General features: G+C 36.1%; 1 protein-coding gene across 6 annotated transcripts in view; it reads left to right on the top strand.

Annotated features, from left to right (window-relative positions):
* Window positions 1-18986, top strand: part of PELI1 (pellino E3 ubiquitin protein ligase 1) — a 129248-nt gene extending 110262 nt beyond the window's left edge. For 3 of the 6 annotated variants that reach the window (XM_036873026.1, XM_036873027.1, XM_036873025.1), the window contains 7 exons: window positions 2583-2618; window positions 6881-7020; window positions 9693-9822; window positions 13173-13274; window positions 15513-15710; window positions 15801-15989; window positions 16567-18986. In XM_036873026.1, coding sequence (XP_036728921.1) covers window positions 6950-7020; window positions 9693-9822; window positions 13173-13274; window positions 15513-15710; window positions 15801-15989; window positions 16567-17133 — 1257 coding nt within the window. In that variant the 5' untranslated portion in view covers window positions 2583-2618; window positions 6881-6949 and the 3' untranslated portion in view covers window positions 17134-18986. The remainder of the gene's footprint in view (window positions 1-2582; window positions 2619-6880; window positions 7021-9692; window positions 9823-13172; window positions 13275-15512; window positions 15711-15800; window positions 15990-16566) is intronic. The other 3 variants (XM_036873028.1, XM_036873030.1, XM_036873024.1) reach the window with 1 other exon arrangement.
* Window positions 18987-19203: the final 217 nt, after the last annotated feature.

Raw genomic sequence — 19203 nt, forward strand, 5'->3', positions numbered from 1 at the left:
TGTGTGGCCTTGAACCAGTCATTGGCCCTTCTGACTGACAACTTCTGTTCCCTATCTGGAAAATGGAGTTAATAAGACTTTCCTACCTAATTCACATGGCTATTGTGAAGGTCAAATAAAATAATCTTATGAGAAAGCACTTTGCTAATTAACATTCTGTGCAAGTACAAAATAGACCTTAATCTAAGTTTGATTCAGATTGATACGCCTTTTGATTTAAAAGCATTCCCCTATGCTTTCCAAAGCCTACTTCTAGTTTCTCTAGGTATGGGTCCCCTAGGTCAAGAAGATATTTCCTTATCTGGCCTCCACAGATTAGCCTTTCTCTAAATGTCAGGCTACCCAGCACTGGCCTTATAGCTACTTCTTTGGCCAGTCCCTTCAACCACTTGAGAGAGGTTGCTACAATACTAAAATATTTTAAATGCACAGAAATATTAATAATTAATCGCCATCAAGGTAAGATGATAGTTCTCCCATTCTCACTCCCAGCCACTCTTATCAAGTCTAATAAAATACTGAAACTGCAGCTTCAAAGCCGTTGCCTTCACTATCACAAGGCTTAGTAATAACCTTTTAAGACATCAGTATGATTATGGTAGTAAGCAAATGTTTGTTAAGTACCTTGATATGTGCCAAGCGTTATACCAAAAGTATGGGAAATTCCTCTCTGAAAAAAATTGTTATCCCGTTTGTTCTCAGTGGCTCTGAGGGTGAAGAAGGATGGGGAGGAAGTTAGGGGATGGAGTGTGGGAAGGTGAGACATTTTTGATATTACAACCAGGGGTGCTGCTGAACTTCTTAAAATGCACAGGCCAGCCCCCTGCCCCCATGTCAAAATGTCAGTAGTGCCAAGGCTGAGAAACCCTAGTTTAGAGGAACAAATACTATCTGTGGGAAAGATGTTCGTTGCTTTCCCATCAGGATGAAAATACGTTATCCCTGTAGCTGATAGAATATCAGCATGTCATTTGGCCACCTTAAAGGGGGAGGCTGGGAGTTTGTCCAGGGGGTGCCCTGTATCCTGAGAAGGGGAACATGGCCTTAACTTCCTTCAGTGCTATATTCAGAAGCCAGAAGACACCGACAGAAAGTAAAGTAGTAATGTAACCTCATACTCCTACAGCTGACACCATTATTTCTCCTATTCCTCCTCTCCTTTTATGGAAAAATGCTGCTTATTAATCCTGCTGATTGTGAAAGAAGGAAGGTGATTAATTTTTCACTCTTATCAAGCAGCTGCTATAAGTTTACCTCCCTCCAATCATCAGCTAAATTGGTTTCATAAAATGGCTCTACCACAAATATAAGAAAACAGTTCCTTCTGTTTGAGTCATCCTTTTGAAATCAACCACAGGAGAACTCTAGTGTAGATGGAAATCTGTTTCATCAGAGATAATATATGCAATCCACATTATATTTTTCACCATAAAGAAGCTTTGTAACATTTTCCTGTTTTAAAACATTTTCCTTTTTTTCCCAGCACCTCTTATGCCTACTCACTTGCCCGCCAAAATAGGAGTGTTCAAAAGATTATGTAAACATCTTCCTAAGATCTGTTTTGTCCCCTGCTTAGTGTTTCTTTTGCTTCTTTTTATTTTTCAGGACAGGAATCTTGTACTTGTGTTTATTTTAGTATGTAGTAAGCAAGCAAAAAGGCTGTGTGCAATGTACAAAAAAAAGAAAAAAGTGTTATGTTGAGGGAGCAATTTGGACAAAGATCGGTTTCCCAGTTTTCCTTCTTAAGGTAAAACTGACAATTACGTATTATAGAGTCTTTCCTTTGCAAAGACTTGATAAGAAAACAATTGTATTTCACTGGCCTTTAAAGAACAAATGATTAGAATGTTGTATTAGTCAAATTAATGAGACTATTTCTAAGAAATATATTTTTTATGGCTAATTATTCGTGTTTTCCTTGCCCACACAAAAAACAACACTATTCCAGAATATATTTCTTTTAAAAATTTGTTTAACTTGGGAAGGTCCCTGCTGATGAGAACAGCATGCTTAGTTTTCAAGGATCAAGCAAAGCTTCAAAGTAATAGAGATTATAGAAAACAGCCTTATTAATATCTTAGCAAGGTTTTCTTTATCATTTTTTTCAAGTCTCATGTAGAATTAATGGTGCTATTTCATATTCTTTGTGCTAGATCACCTTGGGATAGGACTGAATATATGGGGTCAGACCAACTAACTTAATTGAATACCAACAGGTGGGGCCTGTGATTGAGGCATTAGAATATAAATACTTTATGTACATACCCATTTCATGTTCTCAGGAGCATGACTTCAAGAATTGATTTTGAAGAATTCTGTATATTATTCAGATTTCAAAACACAGAGGTTATATGAAGAGAGTGAATGCAAGAGCACTATTTAGCTGCTGGGCTTTAGGATTATACATAACCAGTACTACTAAAGTATTTTATTACAGATTTTAGATTATTAGATACAGAAATAGAAGCCAAGTTTGTGTTCCTGTGATTGAAATTTTGATATCACTGATAAAATACCCCAATTCAGACCTTCTAAGGGACCTAACCAGAGTAAGAATAATTGGGAATATGTTGTTTTTCTAGGCTCATTTGGCCAGCGGTTCTAGAAGGTATAGAATGGTGAGTATATGCCAGCCCTACTCTACTAATTCCTTGTCAAAGCTAAAATTTGTTCCTTTTGCTATAGAGACAATAGGACTAAATCTATAGTGCCATGTGCACATTACTTGTAAATTCTTATGTTAGGACCAGATGGTCTCTTATATATTTCCACCTCCAAAATTATCTTCATTTTACTTTAGTCCCTTCATCTTTAGAGTTGAGGAAACAGATTACTTTGTTCAAAGAGAGAGCTAGAACTGGAACATAGGCTAATACTTGCTAGCCATGCTTTAAACTAATAATATCAGCCAAATATGGACATTCATGTATCATTTTCAGATTTTTGCCATATATGTGTACTTACTAATCCTATTAATACTATTGAAATTGACTTCTTTAAGTTCTTTTTAAGGAAATGTTTTGCTACTATAAATGAAAACCCCCCACTTCCTAAAAATAGAAAGTAATTCTAAAAAGGAATCTGAATCAAGACAAAGCAGTGTTATTAAAACTTAATTTAAATTTTCAATTTAATTAATTCTTGTTATTAAAATTTTAATTCTTGCTGTTCTCGGTCAGAAGTGTGTCAAAGCAGTGTTTTCATGTTTGACGGCAGTACCTTAATTGTCTAAGAAGACCACATTTAAAACCTCTAGTTAAGCTTCTGCTTAGCTTTTTAAAATGGAATGCTTCTTTAGGGGAGAAAAGATATGGATACATATTCATATATTAAAGTATGATACAGTGTAGATTAGATGGTCTTGTTATATGGAACTAAATTGTTTTTTAGTTAATTTTTCTTAAAACTTTTACATTTTTACATTGAAGGATTTAGTTAGCTTCACATCAGTTTCTTTTTCTGAATGGGGTATTTGATCAGTATAGTTTATTTTACTTAAGTGAACATTTCTGCACAAACCTAATGTCTCATAATTATGGTGCTATACCTATATATCGATTTCTGTAAACTTCGAACAATTTAATATATTAAAATCTGGTCATCAAAAGCAAATTCATCCGGGGAGATGAGAAGATTTTATAGCATATTTGAAGGAAATGTTTTTCTTAAAACTGTTCTTTACGAATGTTTCATTTCTTTAATTTTGTAAGCAATTTTAAAATTTACCAACAAAAAAGTTAGTGTGTTTGTCTGGATTGCTGGTCTAAATGTGTATGTCAGTTACAAGGGAATAAAAGGGCATCAAAAAAGCCAAGCCTTGTTTTTTTACTTGTTCTTATTCATTGGGCTACAAATATTCTGTGTTGCCTTCTCTCCAGAAGTGTTGCTGTACAAGCATATTTTACTGTAATGTAGAAAAAGGCAAGTAGGCATTTTTCATTCATGAGTTGCCTATGAAACCAATTAGTGGAAGGATAAAACCAAGAGACTTTCATGGGTTAGCTAGAAAAGTTTTCTTGTGAAACCTTCATAACAGGGCTATCAGGAAGACCAGGGGGAGAATAGATATAGGAAGTACCTGGTCCCATTAAACTTCTGATAAAATAGACATCGTAGTATTGTGGGGATTATTTATTGTAGTGATTTTTCTAGCTTATCAGAAGTGCTAGTCTTTTGTTTTTCATACATGTGTCAAATTTACATTTTTAATTAAACTTTTTATTTTGAGATAATTGTAGATTCACATGCAGTTGTTAAGAAATAATAGAGAGAGAGAGATCCTTTGTACCCTTTACACAGTTCCCTCCAATGGTAATAGTTGCAAAACTATATAGTACGCTATCACAGTCAGAATATTGACATTGATAAGGATACAGAACATTTCCATCACCACTGTGGTTCTTTCCTGTTGCCTTTTTGTAGCCACGCCCACTTCCCTCCTACTCCCACCCCCTCCTTAACCTGTGGCAACCACTTACCTGTTTTCTGTTTCCATAATTTTGTCATTTCAAGAATGTTATATAAATGGAATCATATGTAACCTTTTGAGCTTAGGTTTTTAAACTCAGCATAATTCTCTAGAGAGTTGTCCATGTTGTTTCATGTACCAATAGTTTGTTCCTTTTTCTTGCTGAGTACTATTCCACAGTATGGGTGTACCACAGTTTAATCATCCACTCAGTAAAGAACATCTGGGTTGATTCCAATTTTTGGCTATTACAAACAAAGCTGTTATAAACACTTATGTACAAGTTTTGTGTGAACATAAGTCTTGATTTCTTTGCGAGAAATGCCCAGGAGTACGATATATGTATTACCTTAAATAATTGCCTTAAATATTTCCTTTACATACATTTGGAACTACATAGGACAGTGTTAAAATTTTTGCTTTGACCTTCAGACCTAATGCAGAAAATTCAAGAAAAGGAAAGCTTATTTACCCATATTTTTACTACCATGTTCTTTCTTCTTTTCTGATGTTCCAAGTTTTTTTTCTTATCTTCTGTCTAGAGAATTCCCTCTAGCCATTCTGTTAGAGTAGATCTGCTGGTGACAAATTCTCTTAATTTCCCCTCATCTGGGAACGTCTTGATTTCCCCTCCATTTTTGTTGGGTGTAGGAATCTGGTTGATAGTTATTTTCTTTCAGCACTTGAAAAGGGCCACTTTCTTCTGGCTTCTATAGTTTCTGGTGAAAAATTAATTGTCATTCTAATTGTTTTTTCCCCATAGGTAAGGTGTAGTTTTTCTCTGACTGCTTTTAAGAAAATTTCTTTTTTAGTTTTCAAAAGTTTAATTATGATGTGTCTTGGCATAGATTTCTTTAGTTTTATCCTGTGTGGGGTTTGTTCAGCTTCCTGAATCTGTGATTTTGTTTCTCTTTTCAAATTTGGTGAGTTTCAGTCATTATTTCTTTGAGTACTTTTTCAGCTCCACTCTTTCTCCTTTCATTCTGGACTCTGGTGATACAAATATTAGATCTTTTGCTGTAGCCCCACAGGTCCATGAGGCTCTGTTTTTTTTGTTGTTGTTTTTCGTTTTCCAGTCTATTTCTCTCTCTGTTGGTCACACTGGGTACTTTCTGTCTTCCAGTTCACTGATCCTTTACTACATTCCTTCCGTTCTGGGTTGAGCCCATCCAGTGAGCTTTATATATCTTCTGTTTCTTTGCAGAGACTTTATATTTTTTTGTTTGTTTGTTTGTCTATCCCAAACTTGTTTGTAATTGATTACTGAAGCATTTTTATCATGACTGGTTTAAAATCTTTGTTAGATAATTCTCACGTCTATGTCATCTAAGTTTTGGCATCTGTTGATTATCTTTTTGCATTGTTTTAATTCTGTCTAGTTCTTGATATAACAAGTGGGTTTTTTTTGAAACCTGGACATTTTTGTATTAAGTTCTGACACTGGATATTATCCAGACCTTCTGTTTTCACTGGCTTTTCCTCACATTGCTATCAGGGGAAGAGGGGGAGCCTCTTTGTTACTGCCAGGTGGACATGGAAGTCCAGGTTCCCTCCTCAGCCTCCATTGACACCTGAGGGAAGGAGATCCTGCCTAGTCCAGGATGGAAGTCCAGCTCTAGACCACTCCCCGTGGTCTCCACTGACACCACTAGGGCAGAGGAGGGGGCATGTTACTAGCCAACAGGGTGGAAGTGCTGGCTTTCTACTTGACCTGCTCTGACACTACCTGTGGCAGGGGCAGGGCCAGGGGAGGTCAGGCCGCCTCATTATGGCCTCATGAGGTAGAAGTCTGGGCTCCCCACTCAGGCCTTGCTGGTGAGGGTGGTGGTAGGGTCACAGTGTTTTCTGTGGTGTTGGCTGCAGTAGAGCAGTTATTGTCAAAAGTTTTCTGTCTTGCTAAGGCTGCCATTTTCTTGTTCCTTTGATTAGAGAGGCCAGACATTTGTCAGGTGTTTGTTTGTTTGTTTTTCTGTCTGCCAGTTGGCATTTCCAGGTTGCTAGATTCTTCAGCTCCAAGCGTGGGATTATATTAGGCAAAAAGAAAACCCAAAGAACTCACCACTGAGTCGTTCCTTGGACCCGGAGGCCCCTAACTATTCTGCCTTCTCTCTACTTTTCGGAGTCTTCTTATGTATTATATATAATGTCCAGGGTTTTTAGTTATAATTACCAGAAATAGTAGGGAAAATAATGTCTACTTCATCTTCCTGGAACCAGAAGTTGCTAAATTTACATTTTTAATGTATTTAAACGGTTATATCAAATATATAACCATTATTGGGGAAAATGTCACATACTTTATATATTATGTGATACTTTGCATAATATTGTGCTCACAAGGACTGCTAGAAAAGAACATACTTAAACTGAAATTCATTGTTCAAATTATTAATGAAAACTTTTCCCCTCTAGGAAATAATGCAAAAGGTGTCCCAAGGCTCCTGATCAGTGAACAGAGATTTGAGAAAAACAGCCAAGCTCATGTTTTCTCCTGATCAAGAAAATCATCCATCCAAAGCACCAGTAAAATACGGTGAACTCATTGTCTTAGGGTAAGGTTTCTCCATCTGATGAGCATATAATTGAATGATATATGGTAACTTGAATATCTAGGTTAAAAGTACCTTTTTTAGAGTTTATATCCTACCGATTTCCAAAGAGTATTTAAAGCTGTAGAATAGTATTACCAAATCAAGAAACTCTTTTAATTCTCATTTTATTATCATCTTTTATAAGTACTCAAATGCTACATAAACTCTGCCTCACCCTCACCCCTAGAAAGGACAAACCTTAAAGATGAAGTAAAAGAGGTATTTGTCTAAATTCACATAGCCAGTCCATTTGTCTTTCCTGTCCCTTCTTTTAGAAAATTTGCCTCAGCTACTTTACCAAAAATCCCCTCTCTGCTTAGGTCATTTCGTGTAGGTTAGTATTTATTTATTCCTTTCCCCTCTGCGGCAGCCAGGACCTTGCTACTTGTTTACTTCAAAAGTAATCTCATCCATTCAACTGACACAGATACAATCTGTGATTGAGGAATAGATGATTCCATTATTTCAGTTTATTCAATCTAAACTTGCCACAGCTGTCAAAATGGAGACACAATGTTAGTCTGTTTACTAGAGATCTCAGAAACTAGAAATTGTGAAATTTACTTTCCCCCTACTGTTTCTCTGCTGCCTAAAAAGCAGCTCTAGACATTACAACATGTTTTAGAATCAGTTTGGTGCAAATTCTTCTTTAAGTGAGAATGTGTCCATTGTTTCAGATAAGAAAGTAAGAAAAACTGGGGAGATAATATGGCATTACTAAGCTTGACTGGAAGCCAGGAATCCTGGATTCCAGTGCTTATTCCAACACTGCTAGCTGTATGGCCTTAGGCAAGTCAGTTAACCATTCTGGGCCTTAGTTTCCTCTTCTGTAAAATGACAGGTAGACAAGATCATCTAAGGCCCTTTGAGATAAAAAAGCAGGTTTTTTCTCAAAAACAATTTAAAAGATTGTAAACAATATAGTAACTACAATATTACAATTTCAAATCACATAGATTTTGATGTATTAATGACAAACAGCTTTTAACCACCAAAAACTATTCAGAGTTAAATTCTTCAGGAAATTTGAGTCATTTGAAGACTTAGAATTTAAAATTTAGTATATGGTTTAAACTGGGTCTTTTAGCCCAGCAGTTTCTCAGTTAATCTTATCAGTAGTAGTTGTCTCTGTACCTGGCACTTGGTATCTTAAAATGCAAATAATGCTTCTTCTCAACCCTCTAGAAGGAGAAGTCAAGCTACATAAGGTTGTTAGTTTCATGCTGTTGCTTTTTAAAAAAGAGCTCTGAGCTGCAGGAACACAGTATGGGAATAGAGAGCATATGTCCAGAAGAGGAACAAGGCAAGCTCTGGGTGGACAGTAGTGAGGGGCAGTGAGGAGCCCACAGTGGGTGGGCTGCGGCCAGCACAGCCTAGAACAGCAGACTTCATGCATTAGCTGCCAGACGCCACTCTGAACTTCCAGCAGGGGTTTTCTCCAGTAGAGTCAGAGTGTGTTACATTTTATAAAGGTTCAGTGTAATTTCTGTATCTGACAGTCTTTGAGTAAACTCCCTTCCCTTCCTTGTCAGACACTAACGTAGGCCATTTTACAAGTACATTCTCCTCCACCCTCAAAACTGTCCCCGTTCCTTGCCTCATTTTCCCCCAGATTAGCCAACTGTAAATAAGAAACCATCAAACCAAAGATTTTTGTCGGGCGGTGAGAAGATAGTACATGAAGAGAGGTGATTATTAAGCTACCGTTCATGCCACAACGGTGCAGTAAAAGAATGAAAAAAGAATGACAAACACCTGGATTCCAATTCTAGCTTTGCCAGTGTCACTTGTGTGACCTTCAGGAAATAACTTAATTCCTCTGAGCCTCTGAGGAGCTTAATTCCTCTGAGGGATAACTTAATTCCTAACCTGTAACAGTGGCTAGTGGCGCCAGTCTCGCAGTTTTTATGAGAATGGATTAAGTGAGGTGATGTGTGGAATAGAACCCACTAGTGCCTAGTACATAGTAAACACCCAAATGTTTTGAACTTTTTTCCTATTAGTTCAGTCCTTGCTTCCTTGGCTTAGCTTTAAGGCATATATATGCTATCATGGAGAAATGGTCATAAGGTCTGAACAACAAAAATATGTTTAACTACCACTTAGTTACACTCAGTCAGGCAGGTTTTGCTGACATCATGTGAATGTGAGTGTGTATACAAGTAGCTGAGACTTAAATCTAAAAATTCCTTATTTCAGAAGTTCAGCTATTAATAAAGTGTTTGGTTCATAGTTAAAGGAGATTATATTGTACTTTTAAAGGTTGTATTAGCACATGCAAACTCACCTTTTTAAAAAAAAGAATGAGTCATATGAAGTCAGATATGCCATTAATCAGCTCTTGATTATCTTGAATAAAAGAGGGAAGGAAAATATAGATAATTCACAGCTGTGTGTAATCCAAAAGGTGCTTCTCTGTGACTTCGAATGTCACCAGAAAGAATCTCATTTTGTTTCACACTCAGGCAGCTGGTCTGAGGATCAGCAATTGCTAGAAGTTAATTCCAGACACGTATAATCTGCTAATACATAATGAATTGGGGATTGATCCTCTAAGACGAAGTGTAAAACATTTGTTTTAGAATTGTGTGGTTCTTACATGAGATCCCCTAAACTTTTTTCTCCTCCATCAGGTATAATGGGTCTCTCCCAAACGGCGATAGAGGAAGGAGGAAAAGTAGGTTTGCTTTGTTTAAAAGACCTAAGGCAAATGGGGTGAAGCCCAGCACTGTGCATATTGCTTGTACTCCTCAGGCTGCAAAGGTAAAAAAAAAAAAACAACCAAAAAATAAAAACTAAATAAATTAACTTGGAGAAATTGAAAGACTTGTACTTGCTGTTTATATTCTCTAGCATTCCCTTCACATTCTGTACCAGAAGTTTCCTTTTGTTTGGGTGGGAGAAGACGCTTTGGAGATAGGATATCTGAAGAACTGCCATCTGGAAGAGCATAGGACTTTTTTTTTTTTTTTATGACAAACTGGCATCGGTGGGTGGAACTTAGAAGGGAATAAATCCTTTTTTCTTATTAAAAAGGTGGGGTGGGGTGGGGCCAGGGCTTTATGTAGTATTTGGAATTGTGAAACTCCCCTGAGAAGTAGGGCGTCCTGCTATTACCAGAGAGACCCCGCCTGGGCTGGGCAGGGAATGTGGTTCATAATATTTGTATTCAGGTACTAGAAGCATGTTTGGATGGGGTGATTTTTTTAACTAAAGATCCTATGGATGCTCTTGTTTTTATTTATTTTTTGTTTTATGATCGTCATGGCTTTTAGCATACTGCCTTGAACACAGTAGACCTCAATAATTATTAAATTGAATCAAAGCTATGAAAGCAAATACCCAATTGTGTCTATAATATAACTTCTCAATCTCCTGGACTATTTAATGCTTCTCACCCCCTTTTTATTTCCCAACCAAGATCTCAAGAAGCTGGGCCACCATTTCAGGACCCTTGGGCTTTTCCTAGACAATAAGGGGGAATTTCAGATCTTTACATTTCCTGTGAATTCCTCTACTTCCAATTTTATAACAGACTGAATTTGATACTGTGGTGAGTGAATAAAAATTACAAAGAGTTATTTGACTTCTGGAAGTATCTATATCTTTAGCTAAGCAGCCCCAGAATGTACGTTAATATTACACCATCTGAGGTATATTTTTGTAGGTTTAATAAAAGAGAGAGAAATTGGCATACAGTGCCTTGCTCTAGGTCACAGCTCTGGTCCCTGAAGTCAGTTGGATTTTTGGCTTTGTTTTATATCCAGTGTGGTGTCTAAACAAGAGTTCTCATGCCTTGAGTAGTCTTCCTCTTTTACTGTTCGAGAACCAGTGAATGTAGAAAAGGGACAGTTTCTTTTAGGTGTTTCTTTCTGCTCCTTTGCAGAGAAGGGATGTACTGATAAATAATAAGCAGGTGGTGGAGTGGAAGGCTTATTGATCCAATCTGAGGAGCTTCTTTCCAGTATTTCCCCACAGAAGTGCTCTTGACATTTTGGGTGTGCCAATTCTTCTTTATGCAGGACTGTCCTACATGTTGTAGGATATTTAATATTCTTGGTCCTCAGCCACTAAATGCCACTTAAGCCCTCAAATCATTGTGACAGCCAAAACTTGCACCTACGTATTTCCAAATGCCCCTTACACAGCTAATATTACCTCTGGTTGAGACCCACTATCAGAAATCTTTCTGATCCTTACTTCTGTAATTTCCTATTCTGTACTTTTCTTCATATTTTTACTGTCATGCTCCTAATGTTTTCATTGTTGGCTCCTTTTCATCTTTACTAGGCAACAAGAATCTTAGGGGTCAAAAATTGACATTTTCCTCTTTCAATTTTGGAAGGATGTGGTAATGAGGTCATGAAGAAAACTAATTGTTTAGTCTGGCAGTCATCTGGGATGAGTGGTTAAACCCTGCCTTCCAGTCCAGTGAGAACTTGACATAGTTCTTATTCTCAATCTAAGAGTAGGTCTAATAGTTTAAAAAACAAACAAACAACAGAAAAAAACCAGGGCCTAATAACAATCTCAAAGTACACAAAACCTGTGTTTTTAAATCCCTTTAGCCATTAAGAATTAACTTCCAAAATACTGAGCAATTCTTTCATTGAAAAATCAGCTGCTTAATGCTGAGTTAAAATAATTATAGGTTTTTAAACCTTTAAAACCATTTTGTAATGTTTATGAACACATAAATGTGTAGTAAAACATGTTAAGCATGTGCATGGGAGTGACCTACACTGCACTCTTGAGATTCAGTACCTCCACAGAGAGAGGGGAGTAGGGAAGGACATGTAAGCAGCCTTCATTATATCTGCAGTTTAATTTCTTTTAAAAAATCAGAAGCAAAAAATGGCATTAGTAAGAATGATAAAGCTGGGTAGTTAGTACCCAGGTGTTTATTTATTCTCTTTGTATATTTGAAAATTTCATGATCTTAATTATCTTAAAACTGTGGTTTTAAGGCTTTATCTATTACAGATTAGCTACAAATTGAAACCAAGTAAAATTTTATAATGCCAAAGTTCTAATTAAGAAAGTTTTTTCATTTAGCCTCTTTGCTGCCTATAATCATTCTTCTATGTCTTTCTGTTTTCCTTCTATGCAACCTGTTTCCACTTCCTTTGTGCAGGTTTTTCCCCCTCTGCTATTATCGTCAACTCATATACATAGAAAACGCCTGAAAACAAAACTGAAAAGTTCTTTTTAGCAATGTTTTTAGTTTGGCATAAGTCAGAAGTACAGTCATAAGCATTGTATCCATTTCCTTTGGTATGCTTAATCATTCTATGAATTTTTCTGTATCTAGCCCAGCATATGGCAAATATTTGTCATCTATAGAGTCACAGAATGGCTAGGAAAACCAGTTATCTCTGCTTATTTGTTAACTTTAAACCTCTTTGAGTTACTTTAAAAATAAGATTCCTCTTATCTTGCAAGATTTTGTAGTTTCTCCTTATCAGAGCACTACTGAGTACTGCTTTCAGTTTCTACCTGGGATTTGGTTTCGATTACCTTATAATTTAAAATACTTATAATGGAGACTCAGATTGTATAATGTTTTTATACAGTGAACTTATGTTCTTACTCTATAATTGCTTCAGTGTACAGACATACCTCAGATATATTCTGGGTTCAGTTCTAGACCACCACAATAAAGCAAATCACAACAAATTTTTTTGGTTTCCCAGTGCATATAAAAGTTATGTTTACACTATGCTGTATTCTACTAAGTGTGCAATAATAGCATTATGTCTAAAAAAATAATGTATATACGTTAATTTAAAAATACTTTATTGCTAAAAAATGCTAACCGTCATCTGACAGTGCAGAGTTGGCACAAACCTTCAGTTTGTAAAAAAAAAAAAAACGCAATATCCGTGAAGCATAATAAAATGCGGTCTGCCTGGATTCTTCCGCATCCCACTTAACCTAAGAAACCACTGTCACAGCCGAGGTTACGGGAGAGTTATTAATCTCTACCCTAAATTTCAGGGGGAAGATATGTTACACACATAATAAATAGATGACCTTTTTTTTTTTTAATGAAAAGATTATCTATTTTGATTGACCTACCTGCTAATTTTTGCTATTGATCTTTCCTTCCTTAGGCAATAAGCAACAAGGACCAGCACAGCATATCATACACCTTGTCTCGGGCCCAGACAGTGGTGGTTGAATATACTCATGACAGCAACACTGATATGTTTCAGGTATTGTAACATCTACATTTTTTTTTTTAAGTTAAAAACCTGTTGTAAGTGACTTTTGCTGTGGTCTGATTAAGATTTGTCATATTTTAGTGCATTTCATTAAAATATATATTGATTTCTAAACCCCATATATAGAAGTCCACGTAGCATGGTTAAAAGATGGGCTCTGAAATCAGAATTCCTGGTAAACATTACTTAGTTACTCTCTGCCTCCGTTTCCTCCTATAAAGTGCAGATAATAGAACTTCCCTCAGGTGACTATTAGGAGGCTTAAATGTGTTAATACCTATAAAGTCCTCAGAACTGTGCCGGGTACCTGGTAAACACTTAGCTATTAATATTAGTAGCTATAATAATTATTAGCTATTATTATCTAAAAAAAGGAACCAAGAGATATTTTGTACACATTTATGATTTTTTTTTTGCTATTACTTGTCACCTTCCTCTCTAGGCAACTGAAACTACAGGCAGTTTCTAACTGTTCGCATCATATATGTGGAGTCAAACTTGCTTCTCAGCACATATTTGGTCAAAGCTATTGGCGATAACAGTTTTTATTTCTCTCATTCTTTGTACCAATCCAGTGCTGATGGTTTTATAAATTGATAGATGATGGAAAAGCTAAACCCAAAGACGTAAGCAAAATTCATGATATCTTCTCCCTTAATATTGGGTTTTGTAAGGCCTTGCGCTTTTTTGAAACAAATGGGACATAAAGTACCTAATAATGTTGTTCTTATACTTGTAGTCCCAATGACTTTTCAGTTTTTCTTTATTTTACAAGAATTAAATGAAGATGAATAAGGCCTGGAGGTGTCTTTGCTGTAGTCAGTAACAAAGTATTTCTTAAAGTCACTCTCCCCCACATCCTTTTAATGGAATGCTGAATTTTTTAGAACAGTAGAAATATTTTTAGTTCCAAAGGTCTGAGACCGTTTTCTTTGGATATCATATTCTTAAAAATAAAGGGACATCCAATGTTACATTTTTTAACCAACAAATTTCCCCCTAACACTATCCAAACTAAATAAAGACTTTGTACTTGGTGGCAGGATAAAAACACTGAAGAATTTTATCTAAAAGTGTGCTGATATAAGGAATTCTTAAAGCTCAACTATGCAAAGAATGACTTAAGAGTCGTCATCTTTGTAAAGGGTCAATATTTTTTCTTAGTAACGGTATTCTTTAATTTTTTATGATACTACTTTATAACAAAGACATTAATGAACTGATTTCTAAATGTTTACTTTAAAACTCTGTGACATTTGTCACTTTTGTCATCTCTTCCACTGATTTCCTTTTTTCTTTTCAACATTCATCTTCCAAAATGAAATTAATTTATACTTGCTAGACCTTTGAAGATGTTTAATTCACTGACACCTCACCCAGCAGAACTTCGTTCTAAGAACCTTGTCTCTCTGAAATATGGCCAAGAACGAGGAAGAAAACAAAAAGGACACCTAAGCATATAAGATAAATGCCACAAAGTCCATGCACTTTTCCCTGCTCCCTGGAGAATCCCTTAGGCCATCACTAGGAACCTTTTGAAATACTGTTCTTCGAAGTTTGGTTATTTTGATTTCTCAACCCATGGCAGAATTAGAGTAACTAGTTAGAGGAGAGGGGTATGCTGCTAGAGGCAAATATGCCCAACAGCAATAAATGGCAGCTGACAACCTGACAGAAGAGACACAAGAATCCTGTGAATTATACATAAGACCTCAAAGCACGGCTTTGTAAACCTTTAACATAAGGATCAGCGTTCCTTTATACCTTTATAGCACCTGAAGACATCAGTGCAGTTCAGCTTAATATAAATGGTATTCATAGTGTAATGTCCTGGAGTCATCATAAAAGATTTACTTTTATGTTCATTATACTCTGTTAAGGAAACTAGAGTAATACATGGTAGACATATTTCTGTCCAAAGGGGTTAAAATTAAAATCTGCAGCCACCTAGAAATCTCAGCCATCCTAAACTCTTCATTCCCTGAGGGTTTCATATATTCTGGGTTGTAAGTTCCTACTAAATTTTATTGCTCTAAGTGATTACTACATCAGAGGAAATGTGACAGATTGGTTTTCAAGGGTATAGATGCCCCAGAGTTAAGTATGATAAGTTTGAGCATTAGAAATTTCAGAGGCTTAATGATTTCACCTTACTGTTTGTGCCTTTCTTGAGTGGATTTTCCATTGTGTTCCTTTGAATAGGTTTATAGGTATTTGTTTTTCCCTTAGATTGGTCGGTCGACTGAAAGTCCCATTGACTTTGTAGTAACTGACACAGTTCCTGGAAGTCAAAGTAATTCTGATACACAGTCAGTGCAAAGCACCATATCAAGATTTGCCTGTAGAATCATATGTGAACGGAATCCCCCCTTTACAGCACGGATTTATGCTGCAGGATTTGACTCATCAAAAAACATCTTTCTTGGGGTAAAAAGCTTTTTTCCTAAATGTTGCATTTTATAACCACTTCTATTTCCCAATTACAAATAAACAGAAGCTCCCTATTTTTCCTACTAGGAGAAGGCTGCCAAATGGAAGACATCAGATGGACAGATGGATGGCTTGACCACCAATGGCGTTCTTGTTATGCATCCACGCAATGGGTTCACAGAAGACTCCAAGCCTGGAATATGGAGAGAAATATCAGTGTGTGGAAATGTATTCAGCCTGCGTGAAACCAGATCAGCTCAGCAGCGAGGGAAAATGGTAAGTACTGAGATGTAGCTTCTTATTTAACAGCAGTAAACGCATAGGGTGAGTTGGACTGAGTGCATTACATATTCCCAAAAACTATTAAATCTTTTGCTGACACAGAGTACCAAGTATGGCTATCAAGTGCTGACTACCAAATACTATACCAGGAGGATAATATCTTAATGTTTCAATTAGAACACTCTAAAAATTTATTCTTCTTTTATATTATGTTAATATATTTTAAAACCTAAGCTTTCCCAATTTAAATAGCACTCTGTGTATTTTCTACTTGTATCTGTATATCTTTGACCAACATATTTACCAAATTGGAAATATTAAACTTACTGATCAGCCAGATGTTTTAGTCATAAATTGTCTTTACTATAAAGCTGAAAAGAGGTAAGTTACTGCTCAATATTTTATCCTTGATTTTCAAACCCATCTTTTTCATGACTGCCATTCGAGTTTCTTAAATAAACAACCAGAGGAAATCTTGATTCTTGAGTAAGGAGCACGTAAGACCGAAACTCTTAGGTAAAAATCCAAAACTCAGTGGTGAATGTGTTTTTTTGATTCTTGTTTCCTCTAGGTGGAAATTGAAACCAATCAATTACAAGATGGCTCATTAATTGACCTCTGTGGTGCAACATTGCTGTGGCGTACTGCAGAAGGCCTTTCCCACACTCCTACCGTGAAGCATTTAGAAGCTTTAAGACAGGAAATCAATGCAGCACGACCTCAGTGCCCTGTAGGGTTCAACACACTAGCATTTCCTAGTATGAAGAGGAAAGACGTTGTTGATGAAAAGCAACCATGGGTGTATCTGAACTGCGGCCATGTGCATGGCTATCATAACTGGGGAAACAAAGAAGAACGTGATGGAAAAGATCGTGAATGTCCTATGTGTAGGTCTGTTGGTCCCTATGTCCCTCTGTGGCTTGGATGTGAAGCTGGATTTTATGTGGACGCCGGCCCTCCAACCCATGCGTTTAGCCCGTGTGGGCATGTGTGTTCAGAAAAGACAACTGCCTACTGGTCCCAGATCCCGCTTCCACATGGTACTCATACTTTTCATGCAGCCTGTCCCTTTTGTGCACATCAGTTGGCTGGTGAACAAGGCTACATCAGACTTATTTTCCAAGGACCTCTAGACTAACAGACCGTTGTCCTCCAGGACTACATTATACATTTATAAGCTAAGTGATTTGGGTTTTCCAACCTGTTGTCCACATCACAGTTTTTCTGCTCTGGTCATTTGCATTAAGATGAGTAATTTTTTTAAACATTTATAATAAATAGTAGCAATTTCTGAGCAAAAATCTGGGAAACTCAAGCAAAGGAATTTCCAAAAGTACCAGACTTCTGAATTCTGAGTTTTGAAAATATATTTTGAGGAGAAAAAGACATAGTCTAATTTGATGCCTTCATTTTAGTGTTTTGAATCACCCATCCTCAGTGTTGAAAAATTGTTTTGTATAACTGAGGATACTGTTGGTTCAAACTATGTTAGTTTACAGTTTGTTGCAAACATTGTAAAATACAGCAACATGTATATTAACTTTTTTTCTATTTATCTTTATTATAGAAAATATCTTAGAATGTTCTTGGTAGAGCAGCATGGTAACGATGGTCTCACACTCTTGGTGTGAATGGTAGTTTAGCAAGCATAGCTCAAGGATTTGCAAAGTTAGGAAGAAGGACAAGAGAGCCTCTCTCCCCACCCCCATCTAAATATGAAATTTGGTAAATTAGAATACTTTGTAAAAACAAATTCATATTAATTACCATTATGTAAGAGGTGTTTGTTTTTAACCACATTGAAGATAATCAGGAAAGATTTTTTTCCCTCAATGTTTCTCCCATGTGTAGTACTATAACAAAAACTTAATGCTAAGAAACATTTCACATGCTCCTTTGAATATGCAATTTAATCTAGATTATCTATTTTTCTCCCATGATAAGTAATCTGTTTTTAGTATCAGCAACATTTGGCAAGTTTATTTTTTAGATATAAACTGTGGTTCATCTGTTCACTGTTTCTAGAAAAAAAAATCATTCCCATGAGAAAAAGCATAAATAACAAGAAAGGAGAGTGACTTGATTTGCTTTTAGAAAAAGAAATGCTTAATTAACTATCCTGTATTTGGACTTATTCAGGTAAGAAATTTAGAGAGATATAAAGGGTTGAATGACAACAGTGCTCTTTTTTTTTAATCTAACAGACCAGCCTTAACTGTGGGCTTGAATCCTAAAAGGACAGTTGCCACAGTGTGACTCAAGGAAATGCTTGGTTGGCAAATGAGCACCAGTGACAGCCAAATGGAGGGACATACTTGCATGGTCAGTTTATTCTCTAATTCCAGTAAGTTCTTTGCTTTCAGAAGCAAGAAAACATTTCTTCTCCCCTCCCCCCACCCCCCCTTTTTTTTTTAACACACCACAAGGAAAGTATAGACAGTTGCACTACATCAAACCCTTTGTGACACTTGTAGAAATCAGTACACTTTTAGATTAGACAGAATCATTTTTTTAATCTTTTGTTTTCTTTTAGTTCGAAAAATTGTATTATACTTAATTGACTCTAGCAAAATTTTGTATGTGGTAGCACAGCTTTAATTTATCCTATTACAGTGCTGTTCTGAATTTTCTTTTGGTTTTTAAAAAACAAAACCTGTTGCTTAGAAGCCATGAACTATTTTACTTTACTTCAACTTGTCAAAATTTCCTTGTTTTAAAAAATCATTTGGGTTCACTCAGGAAATGCATGTCAGGAAACTTTGTATTATAAGTTGACTAGTTGTGATGTATCAGTAACTGCTGTTACTCCTTTTTCAAAGAAATATAATTGATTTTGAAGTTTTCTAGATTGTCACATGCTTTGTGACTAATGCAAGGAAATCAAGTCCTGTGTTGTATTTGTTCTAGTCATTTCTATTCAGGCTATATATTGTAGCTGATTTTTATTTGCAATTAATTTATTCAAACTGAGTAAATACTTTTCAAAATAGATATTTGAATTTGCCTTTGTGAGTTCATTTTTGCATAACTGAGAATGGGAAACCAGAAGTGAAAACTTGTGGACAAATCTAGTCCACACTCCAAAAATATTCACTTGAAATAGATGAGGAGTTTGCATTTAATGTAACACTTTAAATCTCTGGTTCTCTTGGGAAAGCATCTCTTACTTATCAATAGAGGAACTTGAATAATAGAGGTTGAATAATTG

This window comes from Balaenoptera musculus, chromosome 13, assembly GCF_009873245.2.
Source record: "Balaenoptera musculus isolate JJ_BM4_2016_0621 chromosome 13, mBalMus1.pri.v3, whole genome shotgun sequence".
NCBI lineage: Eukaryota > Metazoa > Chordata > Mammalia > Artiodactyla > Balaenopteridae > Balaenoptera > Balaenoptera musculus.